Source organism: Squalius cephalus (assembly GCF_949319135.1).
Source record: "Squalius cephalus genome assembly, chromosome: 24".
In the NCBI taxonomy this organism is placed as follows: domain Eukaryota; kingdom Metazoa; phylum Chordata; class Actinopteri; order Cypriniformes; family Leuciscidae; genus Squalius; species Squalius cephalus.
The window spans coordinates 15976075-16004073 of NC_137145.1; the positions used below are offsets into that span (position 1 = coordinate 15976075).

The 27999-nt window shown below is 40.1% G+C and overlaps 1 protein-coding gene across 1 annotated transcript in view; it reads right to left on the reverse strand.

Annotated features, from left to right (window-relative positions):
* The window catches only part of gbe1a (glucan (1,4-alpha-), branching enzyme 1a), a 140865-nt gene that overhangs the window by 5591 nt on the left and 107275 nt on the right, over positions 1–27999 (reverse strand). The window contains exons 13-15 of the mRNA XM_079861623.1: positions 26688–26872; positions 25940–26070; positions 11261–11378 (exon numbers count right to left, since the gene is read on the reverse strand). Coding sequence (XP_079717749.1) covers positions 11261–11378; positions 25940–26070; positions 26688–26872 — 434 coding nt within the window. The remainder of the gene's footprint in view (positions 1–11260; positions 11379–25939; positions 26071–26687; positions 26873–27999) is intronic.

The following is a 27999-nucleotide window of genomic DNA, read 5'->3' on the forward strand; positions in this document are numbered from 1 at the left end:
ATAAACCAATCAGAGCGTCATCTCACATTCCCTTTAAGAGCAGGCGCGCTTGTTCTATAGCGGATTCCTATTATAACGGCAGATTTGCCAGGCGCGCGCCAGGAGCAGTTCACAGCCGAGGAGACCAACGTTCTCGTCAGGGACGTTGGGGATGGAGAAACACACCCAAATTAACTTTGGTTAAACAGGCGTATGATAATTTGGGTAAATGTGTAAGCTAGATGTATGCTTTTATAATAAACTGTCTATCTATCTATCTATCTATCTATCTATCTATCTATCTATCTATCTATCTATCGTAATAATGTATGATTTGCAAAAATGAAAACCGCTGCTTCTGTGTAGATGAGAGAATCAAAGTGTATGCGCATTGTGCACACTCTACATTGTTTATGGCCAAGCATGCACCCTTAAAATAGCATATGAACAACGTGCAACGCGCCACTGGAAGAGGTGTTAGTGAGGCCAGCAGGGGGTGCTCACCCTGTGGTCTGTGTGGGTCCTAACGCCCCAGTGTAGTGACGGGGACACTATACTGTCAAAGAGCACCGTCCTTCGGATGAGACGTAAAACCGAGGTCCTGACTCTCTGTGGTCATTAAAAATCCCATGGCATTTCTCGTAAAGAGCAGGGGTGTAACCCCGGTGTCCTGGCCACATTCCACACATTGGCCCTTACCAATCATGGCCTCCTAATAATCCCCTTACATTGAATTGGCTCTATCACTCTCTCTCCTCTCTCCACCTATAGCTGGTGTGTGGTGAGCGCACTGGCGCCGTTGTTCTGTGGCTGCCGTCGCATCATCCAAGTGGATGCTGCACACTGGTGGTGGTTGAGGAGAGACCCCAGATATGATTGTAAAGCGCTTTGGGTGTACAGTAGTACATATGAAAGCGCTATATAAATGCCTCATTCTATTCTATTCTATTCTTAAACTAGTTTTTTTTGGTCAGTGGCGGAATTGTTTTCTAAACCTGCAAAATAGCATGAGGGAACATTTGCGCCAGAACACGCCTCCTCTTTGCGCTGAACCGCCCCGGGGAGCGCAAGTGTATTTCTTAGTTAACCGACGTGCGTCTGTGGAGGGAAAAGTCCGCTGTGCGCAGGTGCAAAATAGGAATGATACATGCGTTGGTGTACAAAGTCAATTGCGCTGGGTGCAAGATAGGGCCCACTGTGTTTGTTGCTCTATCTGAGAAAGCAGTCTCCCTTTTCCATCTCTCCTGCAACTGCTGCACAGCAGTGAGTTGGAAAGCCCGCAGCAGGGCTGACTCGTAGGCAGCACTCTGGGTGGACTTCAACAGCCCCTTCACAAGTGAAGGTATTGCAGATATTGTTGCATATTTCTGTCCACCCTTGAACACAGTGACACATTCAAAAGTCTTGAGGACTGTTGAAAGCTCTTCCAGCAGGGTCCACTGGTCTGGTTTCAGATCCAGGTACCTTTTGCCTCTCTGTGTGACAGAGCTGTCGGACAGTGTTGCTGTTACAGGCCACCTTTGCTCAAGCAGTCGGCTTATCATATAGAATGTGCTATTCCACCTTGTGCTTATGTCTTGAACAAGACTGAGCTCAGGTGTGGCCATTTGTTGTTGTTTCTCTCTGAGCTTACTGCTGGCTACTGTAGCTTGCTTTTCTTAAAATGTTCTATCAGACATCTTGCAGCCCCGACAGCTTTTTCAATGCTTGGATGCTTCAACGTAGCATTGATCACAAGTTGCAAAGTATGGCCATTGCAACGTACAGAGGACCACCCATGCTTCTCCTCCAGGATAATTGCCGCAGCCACAATATTAGCACCATTGTCATGGACTATGGCAATGATTTTGCTAGGAGGATTTTCAAATCTGGCCACTACCTGCTCCAACCACTCTGCAATGTTAGATCCAGTATGTCTGTCCTGCAGTGGCATGGTGGTGAGGCAGACTGACTGCATGTCCCAGTCATCTGTGATGTAGTGGCATGTAACGCCAAGGTAGGCTTCAGTTGCTACACTTGTCCATACATCAGTGGTGAGAGCAAGTTTGCTGTTGTTGGTGTTTATTGCAGTCTTCACTTCCTTGAATGTCTTATCATATTTTGTCTCCATGAGCTTTGTCAAGTGGGTCCTGGATGGCAGAGTGTAACCAGGGTTCAAGGTGTGGATCATTTTATTGAAGCCATTATCTTCAACCATCGACAGAGGCCTCATGTCAGTGACGAGCATGTTGAGAATACTATCCGTCAAACCAGCGGCTTGGTGTGGTGTACATGATGCATTTCTGAAAAATTACTGTTTAATGTTATTTTTTTTGTATTATTTTTCATTTTCATAATAATTTCTTGATGTATTTTGTGAAGTCAGAGTATATTGTACATGTGTGCTGATGAGAAATCTGGGATGAGTTATATTTTGCTTAGAGGTATGTGTGCAATGCAACGTTCACTGAGCAGAGATGTTCCAATGATGATGATACATTAAATGTGTACATGTTCTTTACAAGGAAAGGAATGTTTCAACTGATGCAAATGTATACACTGCAGGGAAGTTTCTTAATATGGAAAATGGATTGTACCATGTGTAAGCATGAGGTATACATTCCATTTTTAAACATAAGCAAAATGTTTTTCTACCTTACAAGGAAGTTGTCTCTCTGTGATGTATATAAGATCAATCCTTACTGTACCACCATAGAGGAACTGAGAGATGACGGGGTGAGAGGAAGGAGAAACATAGAGGCATGATGGGGTGAGGGAAGAGAATCACGGAAACGCATAGACCTGGCATGAATACAACATCTTCTCAAAGTTTCTCTCCTGACATATAAGAATAAAGATTTTTCTTGGCAAGATAACTGGTGTCTGGTCCCGTGAATCAAATAATAACGTGGAAAAGGCTCAATTCCAAGTCTACAATTTCCCGTCAAGAAGCCTCTCATGGTTTGCTATTTTTTTTCTGGAATCAAAAAGATAGTATGAGTATGTGTAATGGCACAAGTTACATCAACTCAATACATACTTACATACATACTTCTTGTTTTAGCTACTAGTTGTTTAAAGGTAAGTAACCCAAAGAGCAATTACAGACAACACACACACACACACACACACACACACACACCCATCCACACCCAAGTTCACTTGAAGCTTATTCATAAAATTATTACCATCATTGTAGTAAGTTAAGTTCATTTATACACCACATTTAAACACAGCTTAAGATGACCAAGTGCTATAAAATAACACAAATATATTTGTCAACAATAATCAATATGGGACAAAGCACAGAATATATACATGACAACAGATTGAAAAATTAATGGGCCAGAAAAGGTGAGTGAATAAAAACGTGTCTTTAGTCTTGCAAACTATACTACCCCTGCTTTACTACTGTTATTAACGAGCTAACACTAACTTGTCATGCTTGTCAAGCTGGATAACGAGTAAACACCAGCACCAGAAGAGATACTGGAGGGACATTACGTTCCTCACTTCAAAACGGAACAAAAGTAGGATTCTGTAGTGACTTACCCTGCTGTTGAACTCCCTTCCTCCTCATCAAGGACTCCAACATGTTTACGTTTTAGGTGCTGAATCATCACCGTGGTGCTCCCATGCCATGTCATGTCGCTTTTGCATATCTTGCAATTAACACACTTTTTCGATTTATTTAGTGAAATGCTCCCTCACCTTGGAATACTTAGGTCGTACTGATTTCTCTGCCTCCGCTATGTGTTTCAGAACAACGTTATGGGTCTCTCCGATGGTCTTTCCTCTACCTCCGCTCTTTTTTTATTTTTGCTCCGCTCTGCTCTGTGCTCAACTCAACTTTTTTTTTTTTTTATACTCAAACATCTCTGTGACTTATTGAGTGGCGTAATAGTCGCGTGACACAACGAAACTATAATGAAATTCGTTGCCAACTCTTTTAATAATCAAATTTTATCGATTCGTTGTTGCAGCCTTACAGCTTGCCTTCACCTTTGGCCGTTCAACCAGAGGCATGGCGTCCACTAGAGCCCTCCTCTCAGTGTTCCCGATCCAAGAAGTGTGCGATGCAGCAGGATGGGCCACCCCTCATACTTTTATCAGATTCTATAGCCGGGACATTCCTTCTACGCTAGGCACTCTAGTGCTCTCGTCCTAAGTGTGCCTGTGCACAGCTTCACACTGGGACAGGCAGGGCTCGTTGCGGCATAGTGGGCACTCATTCCCCAAAGTGTTGTATCGAAGCTGTGCGAGTTCCCTCGAAAGGGAACGTCTCAGGTTACGACTGTAACCCTTGTTCCCTGAGAAGGGAACGAGACACTGCATCCCTTCGCCACGCCTTCCCCTGCCTGGGAGCGACTTGCTTCATTGCAAAAGCTAACTCTGTTGTGTGCCAGCGTCCCTTTGTAGCTTCTGTGTATGCCGTCACGTGTTACAGTCATGATGCAACGCCAATCAGGATTGGAATAGTTTCATTCATGCTTCAGACGTGCTATGCTGGGGGCATTCTCCAAAGTGTCGTATCGACGCAGTGTCTTGTTCCCTTCTCAGGGAACAAGGGTTACAGTTGTAACCAGAGACGTTTGGTACACACAGTCCTAAACCTTTAACTTGTTTTTAAGATGCAAGGCTGCATTTTTAAAGGTCCCTATACTTCTTTTAATTATGGCAGTGCCTTACTTACCCCACAATGCTTCGGGGTAGCCTGCAGTGACCTACGGTGACTGTGTGGAAATATGAACTTGGTCTTAATGCAAAACTGTAACTCTTAAAGAAAGAAAAACTTTTTCAAAACGTGCTCTTGCAAAGTAGAGGAACAAAGCTGTCAAATGACTCCAAACCATCAGGCATTCCCTTCACGTTCAACGCTCGCATCACCCACAGTGAAGGTTTGTGGCTTGCAGTGCCTCTCTTTCAAAAGGTGAGCAATGCCTTTGGGTAGATTATATATTTAAACACTCTGATCAACATTTTATAAGGATATAAATCAGACAGAATGGGGAGGTCTGTTTTTCCCCTTGAGAATCCCAGTCTCATCCAAGAATCCTGAGCAGTTTTTTCTCTTTCTCTTCACCTTGTTCTGCTCAACGCTCGATATATATCTTACCCCAGAGTCGGTCCTGCTGCTAATGAAGGCCATTTCCTCATGTGGAATGAGAGGTTACTAAGTCACCTGACCCATAAAACTGTGATGATCTGTAGAGCGATGTCCAATAGCAAGGTGTCCTTCCAAAGGTCACTGGGACCCAATGAATGTGGGTCAGAGGGAAGGTTACAAATTAGTATTAAAAACTCCCACTGTTTTCCCCACCCTCCATCGCAGCCCTTATTATCCGTACAGTATGGTGAAGTGACGTGGAGGATTCATATTGCTTGAGATAGAGAGTGAAATGAAAGGGAGCTTTTCGTTCCTTTGATCACAGAGCTTCACTCTTCTGTATCTTTCCTCTGTTCTTTTCTTCAGGAATCGTCAGAAGAGCTGCATGGCCCATCATGAGCTGCAAGGATCTCATCAAGAAAACATCTAAGGCCTGTAATTATTCAATCCTGCTCATTAAGAAATCTTCTATTGCCCATTCTTTAGAGAGAGAGAGAGAGAGAGAGAGAGAGAGAGAGAGAGAAAGATGAAAAGAGAGTGAAGGAAAGAGGAACAATTGTTAAGAGCGCCCTGTGCTCTTCCAAACTCATGCAAAGTGACAAAAAGTTAGGAATGAAACTGTTAAGCCTCTATTTTCTTTGCTCTGCAAACACACAATGCAAATACGATGGAAATAAAATTGTTAATAATGAAGCGATTATTTTCAATTAAGTCTTATTTCAAGGGTAATACAGTACTTTTTTATTCTGAATAGGTAGAAATTCTGATCACAATTAATTTGTCTCACACAGTGATTAACTGAGATACTTAAAAATGGCACTTCATGACAAAAAGGTTGCTGACCCCTGCAATAGAGGGTTAAATCTGAAAACAAGAATAAGGAAATATGTATGTGAATATGTATGTGAGTGGAAGGCTAGCAAAATGGCTGATTCAGCACTGAATGTGTCCTAAAATTGTGAGCAACTGCTTTGAAATGAAACAAGCTCACCTGCTATCAAGGCCAAATTGGAGGGGAGCAAAAATCTTTTTTCTGATCTGTCAAATTGGAGCTCTTTGGAACAAGCACTGCTGTGTATAAAGTAGTACTTGTTGACCTAAAATGAAAACTACGAGGGATAAAGTGAGTAATTCATGCAGAACGCCTGTGGAAGAGCTGTTCAGGGTAACGGGTGATGCTTCCAACAAGCAGGCCTGATCGAAACCAGCATGATGTTTATTTATGTCAGAGTGCTGAGGGTACCATGTGAAAGCTGCAATATCGGACAAACACCTTAGCCATCCAGCACGGCTCATCCTTTTAAACTGCAATAGCTGTGAGGATAGAAGTGCAAACGTTAGCTTGTTTCTGAGAAAAAGAATAGAATAAGTGAGATAGCAACAGAACAAGAGAGGTGAGGCAGAGAGAAGGGGGAAAACGGTGATTGAGATGATGGGTCCCGTTAAAGTGAAATGGCGAGAAAAGACAAACTTTAAACTGACTTTGAAGCAACAGTCCTTTAAATAAATCATGTTGTGAGTCTCACAAAATGGAGGCTGCATCCGGCACCTGCGTCTCGTTTTAATAATTCATTTCCTGTCACAATCAGACATTCCTCTAAAGCGTGTGCGAGAGGGAAAGAGGGTGTTTATCTTTTTTATCCGGTCTTTAAAAAACCAAACATGAAATGACAGAGAGAAAAATATGCTTGCCAGATATGCATAGGACAGATAGCTTGCACTCACAATGAACCGAAAGAAACACTGACGAGATTGGATTCTGTAATATAAAGTAATAAAAGAGGAATTAAGATCAGCAGGGCACATTTTTAATTTCATTGGTTTAAAAAATGCGAAGGTTTCTTAGCGACAGAAATTTATCACAAGTATAAAGGTCAGTCTCTATAGAGGAGACCAGGGTCAATTGTAACACTAAAATTATTTTAAAAGCTACCAAATAAGATAGACTGATGACATTTATACTGCACACGCTCAGTAGAGTTCTCTCTGTCTGCCTGAAAAAATAATTGTGATTATTCCACTTTGTGAGAAATTTTTACAAAAACCCGATTTGTAGTATTGAAGTATTTTGCTTCTGCTGTCAAAAGTTATGAAGCCTTTGAAATTAAACCTTTATCTCGGCTCTGAGGACATGGGCGACTGAACTTTCGTTAAGCTGAACTGCGTCGTGCAACTTACCTGCTGTTCAGTTGCTCTGTCTAGACTAGAGCAAGAAGAGCTAAACTTCAAGGACCACACAAGGACATTTTTAGACCTGCCGTGCCTTAACAACTTCCCCGACTGATGGCAGTTTTTTTTTTCTCATCAGCCTAAACGAACGCCTGGACCTGGACCATGGTTGGTCCTCAGGGGAACTTTTGTGGAGTGGGTGCTGGTGAACAATGGATCGTCTGTGCTGCTGAAGAAGACGCCACCGGCCCCACTCTGGCCCCAGAACCCAGCCATCCGCCTCACACGCACTGCACGGAGCAAACACCAGGGCCCAACGCAGACCGAGAGCCCGAGCCTGCTGCAATGCAAGAGCCAGAGATAAAGATGGAGCCCACCATTGCTTCGGAGCTCGAGCCTAAGAAAGAGTCTGACCAGGTGAGTAAGCTGGCAACACCATGCATTCCAGTGGGCGTGCTTGTGGAGTTGAGGGCATGGAGTGGAGCCATGCCCACACTCCCAGCGCTGAAGGTGAGCTGCATTTGGCCTCTGCAGGATACGATAAGGAATTGGAAGAGGATATCTCCCTGTCTCCTGTGTCTCCGCTGGTCCTGCCCAGCTCCAAGTCTCCTGTGTCTCCGCTGGTCCCGCCCAGCTCAAAGTCTCCTGTTTCTCCAGAGATCCTGCCCAGCCTCCCTCTCCCAACTCCTCTTCCAATGACAGCAAGTTCCTCTGCCCCACCTCCGCTGTTTCCCCTCATTTTTGTCATTTGTCTCCTCCTCTTTCTCCACTCTGCTGCGTGGATCTGCTCTGTCTCCAGCTCTACCTTGTCAAGAGGATCCCCAGGCTCCGCCTCCAGCCGATGAGCCTGTAACTCCACCTTAGCTCCTTCCCCCCTTGGCTCCACTTGGGTTCACCTTCTTTACAGCTCCACCAGGCTCCCTCATCCCTCCAGCTCCGCCTTGGTCAGTTGCCGCTCCGCCTGTGCCACGGACTTCCAGGCCTTCAACTGTGCTTCATCCCTCCACCCCTCCAGCTTTGCCTTTTTTATACCAAACAATGGCAGGTAAATTTGTAGCAGTTTGAAAGTTATGAATGAAAATGTAAAACATCTGCAGGTTACAATTGCTCATGGTCTCTCCTACATTGGATGAACCATGTTTTATTCATTTATCCATCTATACAAGTTTTATCAGGATCTAATATGGCTAAGAAAGTGTGAATACTAGGAAAATGTTTGTTTCACCATCCTCCTATTCATCAATCTTTTTTATTCATCTGTATACCCTTAATAAGCAGCCTAGCCAGTCGACTATGAAAAGGAAGGCGAGGCAGACCGTAAAGGATAAATATGAGGAAGACGTTGAGAAACTAATAGGCTGAGTTTTCTTTCTATAGCAGAGAAAACAAATGATACATTTATCAGTCTATAAATAAGGGGCAGCCAAAGATCAATAGCAATATGAAACCAAGGGGGTGTGTTTATGGACCTGCCTCAAGAGAGAGGGAGAGAGAAGGAAAGCTAAACAGAAAGCTTATACCATGAACAGAAAGTTACCTAGGCTTTCACAGGCTAACTGATTGGAGACGGCTCTTTCAACTGTTCGTTACAGGTCTACCTTATTCCCTGGCCCCAGCGCTCCATCAGAAAACAGCCTGGGGAAATGACTGAATGGGCAGTTACTGGCAGTGGAGAAAAGGGGGAGAAAGAGGGAAAGATAGAGACAGATTGAGAACTCTGAAAATAAATCAGGTATGGGGAACATTTTGAAGTTCAGCCTAAAACCTCCCCCAGGGTTCATCTCCATCTCCAGAGTTGTGTTTGAAATCATCTGCTGTATCCAGGCAAGCACTGCACACTCAAATGGCTCCATACACAACTTTGGATCATTAAATCAGTAAAGAGTCTGTATAATGGAAATACAATGCACATGTCATACTTTTACACTGTATGAAAAAGTTTAACACTGTATGAACAACCGTTTTACTACTACATTATGACAGTTTTAAAAAGCACAAAAAACCATAGTGCATAACGAAACCTCACAATGCATAAATATATATTGGAATGCACAAAGAAACTTTACAATGTAAACAAACTTTTACCTTTGAACCTTCAAACTGCACTAAGAACATGTGTTATGTTCTGTTGTTTATCTGGGGAAAGAGAGACCTCTTGTGGTGACTCCTAACATAACGTAATGTTTACTCTTTACTAGTAGTCTTGCTTCAGTTCAATGGCTCTCGGTGAAGTAAGCGGTCACATATTTTTCTCTCTGGATTTAATTTGGCCAGAAAAAAAGTTTGCCTGTAAGTACGAAGTCATACAGTTATCTCAACATCTAGCACTAAGAATACTAGTAATGAAATCCTATGTTAATGAAGTTGAGTTCGTTCTAAATGTGTATTTTGATCGCATATGCTAAACGTTAGCTTCGTAATGTAATTTCCCATAGAAGTCAACATTGAGCTAGTGCATTTCCCAGATAGCACACAACTATTTGATGTGAAACTTACATCTGGAAGACGTATTTTTAAGAGTGTTTGCTCATCTGCAATACTTCTATAAGACGTTTCCTGTCAGATGTCAAATAGACGTTTAGAAGATGTCTTTAAGATGTAATGATTTAGAATGTATGTTAAACTGACATCTTCTAAACGTCTATTTGACATCTGACAGGAAACGTCCTATAGACGTATTGCAGATGAGCAAACACTCTTAAAAATACGTCTTCCAGATGTAAACATCACATCAAATAGTCATGTGCTATCTGGGTTGTTTTTATACGTTTTAACAGACTAAATTTCAATATTGTTCTTGAACAACGTCTGTATTTGAATGAAATACTGAAATGTATTGTTCTTTGCAGTTTTACAGTGCTTCCTGAGTAAAGTTTGGAAAGGATAAACAAGCTTCATTCTTTGTCTGAACGTGACAAAGCGACCACTGCAAATCCATTTGTTTTCGCGTCAAAATTAGTGCGGGCGCTTGCAGGACATTAGAAATAGAACAGGGCATCAATTTACAATAGGGAATTTGTTGTGTCTCCTTGTGCTGCATCCAATGTAGACCGAATCACTAATTATAAATGGGTTGTATTTTGAGTTGCATTGCATCGCTCGCGTCTGGTATAGTAACGGTGTTACACTGCACAATAAACTTTTAGAGCTCTGCAAATAAACTTTACACTGCATGAAGTACTAAAAAAAACTACACAGGAAGAACCTTTGTGTAACACAAAGAACCTTCACACTGCATAAAGACACTATACACTGGATGCAGAACCTTTACACTGCATAAAGGAAGTTAACATAGAAATATTACAAAATATTACACAGCATGACATTCAGTTACTCTGCACAAAGATCTCAAACTCTCCAAAACAACCTTAACAAAGCAATAATTACATTTGCATAGCATGAAGAACCTTCACACTCCATACAGAGCCTATATACCTCAAATCAGAATCCGTTTGGGCCGCTCTGCAAAAAATCTTCAGCTGATTTATGGGAAGGGCAGCAGTCCTCACCTTCAGAGTTCAGACTATATAAAGTGGATTGTCATAAAATTCAACTAGCTGTAATGAGGCCGAAATGAGATCATGATTTATTCAATATCTTGCTCTTACCTTAAAGCTGTATTTTTCAATAAACGCCATACTCTCTGAAGATTACCATTGCATAATGAAATACTAGTGTGCTCACCTCTTTAGAAGCACTGCTGTTTTTAGCTAGTTCAGGTTAAGTATTTTATACAGGTAACTGTAGCATTTCTCTAGGGTCTGAACCAAGGCTGTTTACCACACATCTAGTGTGCTTCAATTCAGAGCTATGTACACAAGAGACAACAAGGATCCATTTTTAAATGGCAAGTATATAAAAAACAAGACTTTTATGGCTCATTGCTCACTCCAGCACATGAGGAGGAGATAAAATGGAAACTTTAAAAGGCAAAATCATGGACCTGCCCAGATTGTTACTCACTACATAACACAATATTTTATTAAAGGTTTAAGAGTTGAAAGGTGTAGTTGAGATGAAACTCACCAGAAATGATTGGGCTCTGCCATTGAATGGCATGGGCTCTGTGAAGAACTCCGTGTCCTGCACAAGCCTCCCGTGACCCCCATATTGCAGCTCGTCCGAGTTCAATTTTATCTTATATCTGATACGAAACATGATCAAGGAACTGTAAGGAGACGCTCTTTGGTCTTGCGACATTTATCTCTCTCTTATTCTTTCCCCCTCTCTCGTCAAGAGTAGCTCAGGGACAGATGGTTGGTCGGATAATGATAAACGCATGAGATGTGATGGATGACTGTTCTGTTGAGTAACAGCTCAAGAAGAGAGGGAAGCCACCAGACAAATGACACACAAGACATGGATCTCTATCTACATCTCTGAGGTGAGACACACGCTCATTTGCTGTCGTGAGAGACCTCTAATCAATGAGACAATGCATAGAGAAAACAGAAGAATACACTGCATAATATATAATTGTACAATTATAATAAAAATAGAAAACCAGCTTACTAGAAAGATTTCTGAAGGATCATGTGACACTGAAGACTGAAGTAATGGCTGATGAAAAATCAGCTTTGCCATCAAACGAATAAATTACATTTTAAAATATATTCAAATAGAAAACAGCAATTTTAAACTGTATAGTATTTCACAATATTACTTTTTACAGTATTTTTGATATCAATCATAAGATAAAACCATCTGCTATATATGCATGTATTTAAAAAAAAAAAGCAACTTACTTTGCATATTTGTTACATTTATGACAATTAACATGAATGCTACACAAATGATACCAGAAGTATATTGGAAGTGTAATGCAGCAATTTTGATGATAAATACCAGCTAGGTTTTTATTTGTGACCTTGTAATCCTGTTACATGTAATTGAATTGTCAGTGTCCCAATGTTTAGTGGATCAGGCTGCCTGCTATTGCCTGAATTCATGTATACCACATACTGATGCATGTCAGAGGGGATTGGCAGGGACAGTTGAAGCGATGATTGTCAGTAAGTATATGTTATGTGTCACAAGGACATTTATAATTATAATGGCTAATCCATCTGAGTCTTTAGTTTGTGTCTAAGGAACATATCTCACCCTTCTCTTCCTGTGGAGAACCTCAGGCAATCCTCTACGCCCCCCCAATTGCTAACGCAATCATTAGCTACAACATAATTTACCCCCTACTGGAGCCGTGTTAGTGTGTATGTGTGTGTTCACAGTCAGACCAGTGAACAGGCTCCACATGGTGAAGAGAGAAGCCAGGGACACCACTCACTCTAAACTATTGCATTATGGGAAGAGAAAATCTAATTAAAATACTACAGGTTAGTGCATTCTTATTATCAAACGTCCCAAATGTAAATCACATAAAGTGCAGTTAAGATACAGCATCGTGCAAATAAATGAACACTTCAGCTTGATAAGAGCGAACTGTGAACTTTTATGGAGTGAACAAAATTCAGCTAAACATGCGTGCTGAAAATGAATGCATGGATCTAAACAGAAAAGTCCTGAAGGGCAAAATGGCAAAAATGAAATGCCTTTTCTTACATTAATGTTATATATTTTATGCGGGGTCTAACATTATAACAAAACAGAAAATATTAAATTTTTTGCATAATTCCTGCATATATTTTAAATGCCTGGAAGGGCAAATCATAAAACACATTTTTTTTACAGCTTTTTGGATTACAGTATTGGCATACTGTGTCAATTTTTTTCTTTTAGTCACAAGAAGCCCTGAAGGTCAGGGACAAAATAAGTAAATAAACAAAGAAAATATATATAATAAAAATAAAATTGGCAGATCCTAACTGTATAACAATTAGCGTGAATAAATGATTCTGAGTCATTTGCTACTGAAAAATTATTTCTGACATTTGACCGCTGTTGAAGAGGTGAAACATCTACAAACAATGGAAAACTGTTATTGTAATAACTCCCGTTATTCAACATTTTACGAGGACTAAATTAATATATGTGCCTTCATAGACTTACAATACATTAACCGCTTTTAAATCAGCGGTTCTCGACTGGCGAGTTTAATGGCGACGCTCGTAAAAGCTGCCAGCTGCTGTAGAGATTAGAGGAAGTCAAACACGTTTTTTAATTGTGAGCTGGATAAGAAGGGCAGGTGGCAAACTTATTCTAATTAAACCAGGCAATCTCTACTTCCAAAAATTATGGATCTGATCCAGACCCGACTTTCTCACTCCCAAGAGGTTAATTCCACTCCTTCAACAAACACACAAACAAAAACCTCACGGAGGAGGGTGGAAAAAAAGCATCAGGTTCAGGAATTGGCAAAGCACATCATTTTGGAGAGAGATTATATCCGCCGACTTGCCGTGATAGTTTTAAAATCGGCAATAAAAACGCTACGGCTCTGTGTAAAATTGGGGATTTGAGAGGGATTGTGGTTGAATCTAGTAAACAGACCACAATGCCGTGTGCACGAGCAGAACCTCACTCTTCCAAGCAACCCCGCTGCTTGATGTTCAGAGAATTTCTGCATCTTTAGGGAGGTTGGAGGGAAAGCAATCTCTTTGCTGTTTTGATTTCAGTCTTTTTTCCTGCATGCTGTCATGTATTTCCAAAGCCTCTCCTACTCGATCTGCTTTTCCTCTTTCCTACTTTCCCTTCGGTTGTTTGGAAAGGGGCTAATTTCTCTTTGAGCTACACCCCACTAGCTCTGAACAGCGAACGATAGTTTCCTCCAGACTCCTCCACTGTCTATGGAAGGATTGAGCGACTCTTGGGAAAGGAATCGGAGCTCCACACCACAGGAAGCACTCTGGGAATCAACACAGCCGTGGGCCATTCACCTAAACTCCTTGAACTGTAGAAAATCTAATATCCTAAATCTAAAATCTATACCCACATGACCTTCTCTCACTCTCTCTTTATCTGTTTGAAAGTTTTCTCCACCTCGACCGACTCTCTCATTTCAAACACAGCTTATCATTTCTCTCTCTAGCCAATTCACCCTTTTTTAAAGCTTCTAAATGCATTTTTTCCTATACTTTAATTCTGCCCTTAAATCACTGTCCAGACTATAACACACTGCTTTAACAGCCCTGGAAGCTCTTGTTTCATAAGATTCATGTTTGCTTTCATCTCAGTGTAGATAAACTATTTAGTTACTTTCATTCTATGACTATGCAAATTGTCTCTGTACCAACCCTGGGCTGGGTTCACTGTGTGAATAAGATTAGGCTAATGTTTGAATCTTATGATAGCTTCTACAGCTTTAATCAATCACCATTAAATCAACATTAGACAATCCCAATCAATCTCTCCCATGAGTCCAATTGATTTTTTGTTTTATCAAAGGCTATATGTTTAGAATGGTATACTAGTGCACTGCTACATACAGTGTACTGATTACTATTTGTTATACTTGTGAATGTGAATGATGTACATTCAGGGGCGCAACTGCACATTTGCTGAGGGGTATGCAAGATCAGTGTTGGTGATCAGTGCAAGATCAACAAAGATGAAAAAGATTAAACGAAACATTAAATATACACAGCTTTAAAGGAGAACTTGGTAACTTTTTTAACTTAATAAAACTCTAGAATTCATTTGGATGGTTAAACAACCTGTTCTGGTGATATTGGTGACTTTCCCCGCTCCCCCCAGCGTTCCCAGGCGGAAAACCAACCTTGCAACTTGGGGACTACCGTCCCGGCAAGATAGAAATTGGAAGTCTCGTGAGAAGCGAGAACGAGCGCGAAACACGAATTGCTTTATGGCAATTCGACATAAACACACCGATCAATGTGTCACATGAGCAGCGGTAGAGAGGGGGAGGAGGCCGCCGCAAGTGAGTTTTTTACGACCGTGTTGTGAAATATACGCCCCCCCACAGCTGTAGGGGGAGCTCGTGGGGAAAACATGCGACAACAAAAGGAAAAATCAGCGAAGAAGTGACTAGAGTTCGCTAGAGTTGCCGAGTTCTCCTTTAAGATTTTCAAGTATACCTGGTCTAACATTATTCACATACAGTTGAATGTACAAATGTAAAATAACAGTATTTTATTCCGGGATGATTTTTCGGGTATATATATAATTTATTCTGAAGCATTCTCATCAGTGTTCTATCAGCTTTTACTTAAATCTGCATATTTATGATATTTACCCCAGGACGTTACTTACCTTTACAAAGGCTGATTTTTATTTTTACTTTATTAAATGTATGCATCATCTTTCATGTCAAATTCTTACATTTGATTAATAAATTCAATTCTAATAATAAAACAGGGCTGTTACCAATCAAATTAAATAATTTACACAGCAAATTTACAACTGCAATAAATAGCCTAATGTTATGAGATTAATGTTTTAAATAAATGTTTGAATATACAAGAAAAAGTACAATGATACTCTTAAACATGAAACTAAACCGCCAATAGGTGGCGGCAAGTGGCCGTCTTAATAAGTGTGTCATTGAGTCATTCATTCAAACGATTCGACCAAATGGTGATTTGTCTGTGAAATACATTTTAGACACATTATTGACTGTTTTAGTTATAAGTAACTTAATATTAAATAGGCTACTTGTTTATGATAATAAACATGAAAATTAAATAGGCAACTGTACTTGTTTGTGATAATATTCAGAAAAACAGCTCCCTTAGTCGTGTTATGTAACTATATCATGTTATAAATGTAAAAAAAAAAACAAAAAAACGCAGGAGTTAAGCTTATTTTACCTTTTCTGCTCTCCGCCCCAGAACGCTTCCCACATCTCCATTTTTGGTCATATGACAGATTTAAAGTAGTCGGAGGGGGAGAGGTTGATATTGATATTATAAAATAATCAGTTAAAATGCAAAACAAAAGTTTAATAAAATGTTTCCTTTCATTATTTTTTAACAAACAATTTTTGATTATTTATAAAATTTTATTAAAGGAGATTTTCAAAGAATTATTTTGCCACGATGGCGCCCCCCTCCCGTCTGGCGCCCCTATGCACTGCATATCCCGTTTTTGCACCACTGTGTACATTTCAAACTACTGTATATTACAGAGCCCCTAAGGGGGCATGGTGATGGAAAAAAATTAAATGGGAGGAACAATTATATTTCAATGCTTTTGCATTCACTCAAAAAAATTATTTTTTTTTTACATTGAAAAATATTTCAATGCTTTTGCATTTTGATAGTTAGTAGATTGTGTTCGCTTAACGGTTGGCTGTCTAGGTGGTGTCCGCTTAATAATATAGAATTCATAGACAATTGGAAAAGTTTTTGGGGCAAACCTGACCTGTTGAAAAGAGATGGTATTCATCCCTCCTGGGATGGTGCTGCTCTTCTCTCTAGTAATATGGCTCATAGTCTTAGAGCTCAAACATGACAATCTGGGGCTCAGGTCAGGAAGCAGACAGACTGGCTAAACCGACCGTCTGCTAGCGGCCTCGCGTCACCAAGGTCAGATAAATCCTATCACATAGAGCCTCTTTCACCTAGCTATCATCATATAGAGACTGTGTCTGTTCCCCGAATTTGGAAATCCAAAAAACGTTTAAACCCATCTAAGGTTAAAAATTTAATTGATGTTCAACAAATAAAAAACAGCTATATTACAGATGAGCAAATGCTAAAGCTTGGGTTGCTGAATATTCGATCGCTTACTTCAAAAGCACTCGTTGTTAACGATATGATTTCAGATAATAACCTAGATTTGCTGTGTTTGACAGAAACCTGGCTAAAACCAAACGATTACATTACTTTAAATGAATCAACCCCGCAAGATTACTGTTATAAACATGAGCCTCGTCTGAAACGCAAAGGGGGTGGTGTTGCTGTAATTTATAGTAATAGTTTCAAAACCACTAAGAAATCAAGTTTTAAATATAATTCTTTTGAAGCATTGGTGCTTAATGTAAAAATATATAGTGTAAACGATAAATCACGTTTGAGATTTGTGTTGGCTACTGTATACAGGCCACCAGGGCACCATACTGACTTTATCAAAGAATTTGCGGACTTTCTATCAGAATTAATATTGACTGCAGATAAAGTACTAATTGTTGGTGATTTTAATATACACATCGATAATGAAAAAGATGCATTGGGATTGGCATTTAAAGACATTGTAAATTCAATTGGAGTTAGACAACACGTGTCAGGACCTACTCATCGTCGTAATCATACTCTAGATCTAATATTATCACACGGAATAGATGTCTCGTGTAAACTTCATTTAGCCAAAGCTGCAAAGCCGACTCCGTGTTACAAATATGTTAGACCTATCACTTCTGCTACTAAAGATTGCTTTATTAATAATCTTCCTAATCAGTTTCATCATCTCAGCATCTCAGATAGCTTAGAAGAACTAGATATTACAACAGAAACGTTTAACTCTCTCTTTTCCAGCACTTTAGACACAGTTGCTCCGTTGCGCTTAAAGAAGATTAAAGAAAATAGTCCAACGCCGTGGTACAATGAGCACACTCGGGCCCTTAAGAGAGCAGCTAGAAAAATGGAGCGCAACTGGAAGAAAACAAAACTAGAGGTATTTCGCATTTCATGGAAGGAGAGCTCTATTGCTTACAGAGAGGCTTTAAAAGCTGCTAGATCTGCTTATTTTTCAACCCTATTAGAAGAAAATAAACATAATCCTAGGTATTTATTTGAAACGGTGGCTAAACTAACGAAAAATAAAGCTTCAAGCCCAGAAGTTTCCAAGCAACACAGCAGTAATGACTTTATGAACTTCTTCAATTATAAGATTGATAATATCAGGGACAAAATTATAACTATGCAACCGTCTACTACAGTATCGCATCAGGCAGTGCATTGTAGTCTCCCTGAGGAAAAATTTGATTCATTCGTTGCTATAGGAGAGGAAGAATTTACTAAACTCATTAAATCATCTAAATCTACAACATGTATGTTAGACCCTATACCGACTAAGCTACTGAAAGAAATACTTCCAGAGGTCATAGATCCTCTTCTTAATATCATTAATTCGTCTTTGTCTCTAGGATACGTACCAAAAAACTTTAAGCTGGCTATGATTAAACCGCTTGTTAAAAAAACGCAACTTGATCCTACAGAATTAGTCAATTACAGGCCGATCTCGAATCTACCTTTTCTGTCAAAGATATTAGAAAAGGCAGTATCCTCACAACTGTGTTCCTTTCTTGAAAGAAATGATATCTGCGAGGATTTCCAGTCAGGATTTAGACCGTACCATAGTACCGAGACAGCTCTCGTCAGAGTCACAAATGATTTGCTCTTATCATCCGATCGTGGTTGTATCTCTCTATTAGTGTTACTCGATCTTAGAGCTGCATTTGACACCATTGACCACAACGTTCTTTTAAATAGATTAGAACATTATGTTGGCATTAGTGGAATTGCACTAGCATGGTTTAAATCATACTTATCTGACCGTTATCAGATTGTAGCAGTAAATGATGAGATGTCTCATCGATCACAAGTTCAGTATGGCGTACCACAAGGCTCAGTACTAGGACCGTTGCTGTTCACTCTGTACATGCTAACCTTAGGAGATATCATTAGGAAACATGGCATTAGCTTTCACTGTTATGCCGATGATACTCAGCTCTATATTTCTTCAAAACCTAACGAAACTTATCAATTCACAAAATTAACGGAATGCATAGCGGATATAAAAAATTGGATGACTTGTAATTTCCTACTTCTAAATTCTGAAAAAACAGAGTTTCTAATTATTGGACAAAAAACTTCCTCACGTAATAATCTAGAATACTGTCTAACACTCGATGGCTGCTCTGTTAAGTCTTCGTCGTCGGTTAGGAACCTGGGTGTGCTCTTTGATACCAATCTTTCATTTGAAAGTCACGTGTCTAGTATCTGTAAAACTGCATTTTTCCATCTTAAAAATATATCTAAATTACGCCATATGCTCTCATTGACAAATGCGGAACAATTAGTTCATGCGTTCATGACCTCAAGGCTAGATTATTGTAATGCTCTACTGGGTGGTTGCCCTGCACGCTTAATAAACAAACTACAGCTGGTTCAAAACGCAGCAGCTCGAGTTCTTACCAGAACCAGGAAGTATGACCATATTAGCCCGGTTCTGTCAAAACTGCATTGGCTCCCTATTAAACATCGCATCAATTTTAAAATATTGCTGATCACTTACAAAGCACTAAATGGTTTAGCTCCGCAGTACTTGAGCGAGCTCTTAACGCATTATAGTCCGTCACGTCTATTGCGATCTCAAAATTCCGGCCAGTTGATAATACCTAGAATATCAAAATCGACTGCTGGCGGTAGATCCTTTTCCTATTTAGCACCAAAACTCTGGAACAGTCTTCCTACCATTGTCCGGGAAGCAGACACACTCTGTCAGTTCAAAGCCAGATTAAAGACACATCTCTTTGACCTAGCTTTCACATAATACATTATAGACTTCTATAATTTAATGTTAGGCTGCATAGATTAGGTCAGCCGGAACCGGGAACACTTCCCAAAAATCCTGATGTACTCGTTACATCATGAGAAGAATGGCATCTACGCTAATTTTAGTGTCTGTGTTTATCCCGAGGTTTTCCTGCAGCCTGCCATATCCGGGCCGTATCCAGATCTGACGAAGGACCTTCGCCTGGACCGATGACAACGCAGTGCTGAAGTGCCAACTAGTCTCTCCCTATGGAGGATCCCACTACCACTCTACAGATAAGGCGTTGTCGGGAAAATCCGTTTCGCGTTCCTACCCCAAAGCAACAAAATAAAATAAAATTCTTTATCAAAATTTATAGGGAAAGACAAGTACTTTGTTTAGGCTTGGCTTGTAGGGAATTCCAAACCTGCATATATTCAAACGCACATAACTATAGAACCCATTCTAAATGCGCATGTGAACGCCATCAGTGTTTCTCACAGGTTCGCGTTTAAAGTCTGTGTAGAGGGAATGGTGTCGTCTTAGCGGCCCCTAATTTAATAACAAATGATCATTGCGACGGAAGCAAATAAATCAAAACTAACTTTAGATGGAAATAACTTAACTCTGCTGTAAAGCCGAAACAATCTCTGTTACCTTAAATTATACGCTTATCTCTGTAAAGCTGCTTTGAAACAATCTACATTGTTAAAAGCGCTATATAAATGAAGATGACTTGACTTGACTTGACTCACAAACGTTTCCGTTCTCTTGCAAAAGTATTGTGTTCCCCAGAGGAACTTTGCATTTGCTTGGAAAACATTTGCGGTCTCTAGTAAAAGTTTTGCATTGAGCATTGATATGCATTTTTTTTTTTTTTTGTTTACCATAATTTCCATTTAGTATTACATTGTTGTCACATGACCATTTAAATGTTTTTTTTTTTTTTTAATAATAAAAATAAATAAATGGTTACCTTGATGTTTAACTCATTGACCCACAATTGCAAAATTGCAACTTTTAAGCAATTTTTCACCAAATATGGCCAAAAAGCATATAACAACAGTACACACTCTAAAATGTATCATAGCAACACGTTTGCAAGGAAATTATTTATATACTGTATATATATATATATTTATATTCATATATGTATTTGAATCAAGACAATGCCAATGCTTGGGTCTTACAGCCAGGGTTCAATTTTGTGTAAATATATCTTAACTTTACAATAATGAGTCAAAAATGAGATGTAATAAGAGTAGCGTCCTGTGGTGGTGTGTGATTTCAAACACAAGATTGAGCCGAAGGCACTAAAAAGCAGAGATTACAGCATGTATTTGTCAAAGTAATTAATGCTTTTGTTTCGGTCAATGCAGTGGTCATACGTGCCCTATGAATATGTAACATTACATCTGTAGCCTTTTACCTCAACCTTGTGCATTAGTCTTCATGAATAATGCAGAGAAAAGTTTCCTAAGTGTGCACTAAGTCCTGCCGTCCTGGATATACAGCTCTCTGAGTTGAAGATGGTCCTTTCTCTCAGCACCCCAATTGATCTAAAGATAACTTGCCCCCGGACACGTTTTAACTGGGGAACCCTTAAGTCTGCTGTAGACCTGACTGCACTCTCTGCAGTCTCTGTAGGGATGGAGTCTGGATAACTTATTTCCTTTTATGCTTCTCTGAGTGTGGTTGGACTTTGTAAATGCGACTTACTGTGCATTTAAACCCAATAGAAGAAAAACTGCAAAAAAAATGTATCCATAATATTAAAATAAAATAATAAGAAATAAAAAATACGTATGTGACCCGTGCAGTCAAAATGCGTCGGAATGCGCACGAGTCAATTACGAGCTACAGGCAGTTTGCAGCATTCCAACTTTGTGAATATTCATAGCGAATTCTCAAAGTCTGAACCAATGAAATGTGTCTTACTCGCGCTGACTGACATATCCGATGCGTGTGCACAAAGACAGCGCGTGATCCCGATATACACATATACACAGAATTACAGTATTTCAAAATATCTGTCTTGGTGAGTATTCACGCAAACATGATCTGTTATGTCTTAAATTAATATTTGGTTAACCTTTGGAGAAAAGCATTTGATGTGTAACATTATATTAGATCCATGCGGTACAGTAGTCTACAGTCTCATTAATGTTAATACAACAACTGTGGTATCATCGGGGGAAAAAGTTGAATAAATATTTTTCCTATAAATATTTAGGTTTGAATTGGTGTGTGCCAAATTTGGTATTATTACCAGGGATTTTAAGGTGTGGTTGCTAGGTGATTTTGTTTTGGAACCTTTAGAAAACTTTAACTCGATTTTTCTCAAAACTGACTTTCCTGACTCTATACATTTTAAACAGGTGTAGCTCATTAATTTTTTGTCTGATTCCAACAATTCATACATCATTTTGAAGATTTTTCATAGAGAATGTGAAAATACAAATAAAACATTTATGAAAATTTGCTCATTGCGACTCATTTTGCCAGCACGGGTCACATTTAAATAATAACTATCTTCATTCAATCTGTCCTACGGGAAAATCACCATCCGTATAAACCCTGTTTTGTGACTGTCCCTACCAGTCCAGCAGAAAGCGTAGCTGTGATCACCTATCAGAAGCTGGCTTGAGCCAGCCACGTTCTTATTGACCTGTTCGATTGGCTGAATGTCCCCTCTGCACTTCATGGCCCTGGAGACCGGAAGGATCGATATTCTCCCTCGAGGAAAAATGATTGATCGTCCTCCAAGACCTCGTCCCTGCCTTCCCCAAAACACTCCAGCAGAGAAAAAATCTGGCATAATGATCAGGTTTAAGCGATTAGTAACGGCTCCAGCCGATCAGCAGCACAGCTATGGGAACAAGGGACGGCAAATATAAAGCAATACTAGACCTCCATATCAGGTGTGTGTGTATTACGCATGAGATATAATGGGGATGTGACTCACAGCATATTAAAGACAGATCAAGCTGCTGTCCTGGTGGGATTCACACTTCAACATCTAAAGAATCAGCGCTGAGAGTCATATGCACAGGACAGGCCGTCGAGAGAAAGAGAATGGTAAAAATTCTACTGGCAGGTCAAAAAAGCACAACGCCACTTGAATATCAATGCCATTTTAAACTCTACATTTAGGCTTATGGCTTCAGGGTTGGAACGGATGAAATGATTTTTTCTCACAAAGCCCACATGGACTCTGGTTAAAGGCGATGTTTTAATGAGAAGAATACACGAGCAAACACAAAACGATTAGGTGTTCGGGGAGGCGCACATGGGCCATATTTACCGTTCTTTCCGCCGGTCGTGCACTTCTAACACCCTCGTCTCTCATCTTCAAAGCCCGACGGCTGGTGGCATGGAAAGAGGGCTTCCCCCTCATGTGCAAGACACAGAAAGGGCAGCGGCAGGGGCTGGAGGAAGCCTAAGTGGCCCTGGCTAAAGGGTGTCTTTATTCCCCGCCAAGCGGGCTCGCTGCCTGGGCCATGATTAAATAGAGGCCCTGGTGGGAGGCCTTCAGCTGGTGGAGCTCATCTCCGGCTGCTCCCCGCAGCCCTTGTCCTCTGAAGAGGAGACCAGGGGGTATGAGCGGAGCTGTTGGGTGGGTGAGGGCCTCTGCTCTGGGTTTGCTGTAATGAAGGGCTGCTCGCTCGAGTCTGGAACTGCTGGAGAGTGCATTAGTGAAACGGTTCAAACTAGCCATTCAGCACGTGTTGCTCTGTGCCTTGCAGAGGTGTTTATAACTTGACAGTGGGGGCATTTATAATTGAGCTTGAAAGTGAGGGCAAGGTTGAGTTTGCAGAGATGACAAAGCCCCTGTACAGCAAAAAATAAAAATAAAACTTTTCTTATTCAGTATTTTTGTCAGTATCTTAACCCGTACTTTTGTCTTCAGATATATATTATATCTATATGTTTCTAATGTTTTTTAAAGAATTCTCATACTCACCAAAGCTGCATTTATTTGATAAAAAACAGTAAAACTGTTAAACATTATCACAATTTAAAATAACGGTTTTCTATTTTAATATATTTTAAAATGTAATTTATTCCTGTGATGGCAAAACCGCAGTCACCACAGTCTATAGTGTTATATGATCCTTCAGAAATCATTATAATATGCTTGGCTACTAGGCATTACCATTGTTAAAAACGGCTTAATAGTTTTTGAGTGGTTGTGTGTGTGTGTGTGTGTGTGTGTGTGTGTGTGTGTGTGTGTATACAGACAACAGACAAAAATACTGACCATGTTTTCACAATGCAAAAAAATATTTGCCAAAATATAAAAAACACAACACGTACAGTGAACCTGAGAAACAACTTGTTCAACTGATACAATTCCAAACTTTTCCATTGTGTAAGAAAAAGTCTAGTATTTCATCATGAATAAAACTGCAAAAGGGTATTGCCATTTTCAAACGATCTCACTTGGCAACAAGCAACAATATTCTCTTCGTATCAGCTCCAAACTTGAAATGCACACGTAATGTTTGTCTTTTTACTTATTTATCAAAACATTTCCTGGCAAAGTGTGCCTCCTAAGCAATTGTTGACTATCACAGACGAGTAGGATCCCTGTCCACGTCCCTTGACTGCGAAAAGATTCAAACTATGAGCAAAGACATGAATGAAACATAAAAGTGGAAAGAGGTGCAGGGAAAGGAGATATACTCCTAAAGCGCATTATCGATCACGTTCTCTTTCCCTGAAGCATCGGCAGAAAACCCCTTGCAGAAACTCAAGCCTCCCCAACATAGAGCTCTGTTCTTGGGGGCAAAATAAATAGATCCCACCCCATCAGAGGAAGACTGACGTGGTCTGTTTGCCAGCACAATTTGCTGTTTTACTGGTCTGATGTATAGGTGCAACCATTCCGATGGGCTCACAAACAAGACTCTGATGTTTCCAGCAACTCACGCACAAGCACAGACTCATGACAAGAAGAAAAAAGAGCCTTGAAAATAAATGAAGACTAGAATTACGACAGTTACGACAGATTTATATAGCAAATTGGGGCCCAAAAGTCTGAGCACAAGTAAAAATGTGTTTATTTCGCATTTTTATTATATTTTATATTGTCAGCATAACAATTTGAGTGAAAACCTGTTGTTTTAATAATAATATAATAATTAAAGCAAAAAAACAAAACAAATACTAAGCCAAATACTATTTAAAAATGTAAAACAATATATTGTAAATTATTAATAATAATAATAGAAACAATTTTGTATTTTACATAGTATTTGGCATGTAGATGTCATGTAGATGTCTTCAGGCCAGGCCAACATGTAACGTGCGGGGCAGATTGGACATTGTATGCTTGAGTTACAACAACTTCCTGTTGCTAACATGTTTTAGCATGTTTCTTGCATGTTTAGCACTCAATGGCATATTTATTATGTTGCTAGTAGTGCATCACAGTGTTAAACACGTCACTTCCTGTTGCCAGTAGGTGGCGCTATTACTATAATTAAATATTTGCTTTTAGATGTGTTCAAGGCAGGACTCTTATCAAGTTTCAACAAATATTGTGCCTTTAATTTAGCCGATTTCTGGCTTAAGGTAATTTTGTTGTCCGCTACATGCTAAAAGCCCTTTCTAGCAAAAACAACAACGATATTGGTTTCATCTTTGTGGATTTTAATCAGGCTAAGACCTTCTCTTCGGTGCATGTTGGTGAGTGAGGGTATTTGTGTGAGCAAATATATACGAGTGGGTGATGTTTGATGAGCCGTAGTTTCTCTCGTCATAGGGTGTCTCGTTCTCTCATCCTAATTGGAGTCTCCATACAAACACAAACTCCCATTGGTGCAACTTGAATGCCCCAACACAGCATCACATCCGCACACCCACGCACACACAAAGGCATGAACAGCTCGTTTTGTGTGATGAAAGTCACCTATAGCATCTCTACAGCCAATTAAATGTGTTTTCAAGACTTGTCAGATTGTTTCCCCCTCCCCTTCCTCCCTAGTGTACAAGCTCGTCTTTAAACATCAATGGGAATGTGTCACAACCAATGGCAGGTATGTCTCTAAAGAGCCATGAAGGGTTGAAGGACACACTCACACAGATCACAGATCTGACATTGTAAATACACACTGAGTCTCATCATGCATACTATATGTGGCTAATGCATTTCTAATAAGTGACCTAACCTCTCTACCACATGCTTCATGTATATATCACAACTCATATGCACACCAATATACACATATACAATCTCACTCCCACACGCATATAAACACACTCCATTACTAAGATGTGCTAGTGTTCTGGAGCTCCCTGGTGAAAGGATACTTCCCAGCATGCTCCACTGCCACCCTGTAGTCAGTGTAGCTGTTGCAGGGATGGAAGTTGAAAACAAACAACAGGTTTGTGCGTTCAAATACGATCACCTTATCAGCTTGATTCAAAGTCGTGACTGCCGCCTGATAGAAGCAAAAACAAGGAGAAGATTTTATTGCTCAGATGTTGGTCCTAGATCATGAGTACTCAGATGTTTTTTTTCTAAAATTCCTTAGGAGAAATAATTTAAACAAACAAGTCAATTGTTGATTTGAGTACAGAGGTACTCTGCTGAAAAACTACCTAAACCTGCAGAAACCTGGGTTGCTGCTCTTAGCTGGTCTGATTTGGTGGTTTTCAAGGGTTTGGGGCACTTGTCCGATGATCAAGCTAGGAAAACCTGCACCTCTTTTTTTAAAGACAATATGAGTCTCTAATTGCATTGATACATATATTTGACAAACTGTGAACCCCAGCATAGGAAAGGGTTTTATATCGTTTAATACAGAGGGAATCTTATTTCTACTGTCTTCAGTACAAGGTGTGTGTGTGAAATGGGCTTCCTGCTATTGAGAGTCATGCCTGGTTGGCTGTATTATGCAATTTCATTATCATATGGGCCATGCATCTCATATCCCATTTAATATGGCAGATAAATAGCTCCCCACAGATTAACAGATGGCAAGGACAGATCCAGCAAGGAGATTTACACTGGGTTTCTTCTGTAGGTTAAAACCAGTGTGAGGGATGTGCATCTCACCTGACCGGCAGCCAGCCAGCCGTATTTGTCTTCTGTAAGATTCATGTCACGGTCGAAAGCGTACAGTTGTCGGTATCGCAGATGCTCAATGTCCACAAGGTTGAACTGGCGACGGGCATAATAGTAGCTCTCGTTGTTTCCTTTCCTGGGAAAGTCGAGCCATTCCGGATGGCCGAACTCGTTACCTGGAGAAAGAAAAGTTTGAAAAATGATGCTTGTAAAAGTTGGTGAAAACTTTTATCACAAACAAGAAAACATGCCCCAGAGCATTTTAAGGTAATTTAGTGTGTTATAAAAATATTAGATCTTACTGTACATCCTCTACAGGCCCATTTCACATGAGATTTTCTTACACTGCACAATTTTTAACAAAGCCTTTGGAAGATCTTCAAGGAAAATTCTAATGTAATTTTTTACCTTGTTTTTTTGTTTAGGATTTATTAATTTTTTTGGTACAACAAATAACTGTCACAGTTATTCTCTGTTTAGTTCAGTGTTTAGTTTTCATGAACTGATAGTTAGTTTCTCTCTCTCCAGTTTCTTGTTTCCTTTTTTATAGTTTCCAGCCACTTATCAGATACCATGGATATTCATATATCACAGGCAGTTCATTATTGAATTCATTACCATGTGTATTTATGTTCCTTATATGCCTCGTTTTCACCGAGTGTTACAGGATGGTACAGTTCAGTACGATTCGGGACTGTAAACCCTGATCCGGCTTGCGTTTCCACTGCCAACAGTACCCTTACTGGTGTATGTTGGAAAGTAGCGATCTATGTAATGCTCGCGCGAAGAAGAAGAAAGCCTCACGGTAAACAACAATGGAGGACATCCAGCAGATCTTGTTCTTGCTTCTCGGCATGTGGCTGTTTGTCACTAGAAGAAACGGTATTGTGTTTCAACTGTGTTAAAAAATGTCGCCTCTTGTTGAAGCACGCGCAAGTGACAATTCTCTGTCAACCAATCAACGTTCTGCAGTGAGTCTAGCTCCACCCTTTAGTACCGCACTATGCTAGGTACCACAACGGAAGGGTAACGCAAACGAGGCAGGATTCTGTTTGGGCCAGTACTATGATGGTAGTTGAACAAACTCAGGGTTACAGGATTAGTTTCGAGTTGACAAAACCAAACCAATCCAATCAGACTTCGTTGGTACCATGACGCTGATCATCAACTTTCTCTATCAACTCAGGCTTTGATCCTGAGTTTAGGAGTTTAGGTGTGACATTAGTAGTGAACAGCCAAACACATGCTGTGGAAAAATGAAACTGATTCACTCCTTGCGAGAGAAGTAGTGCGATTCACTTCT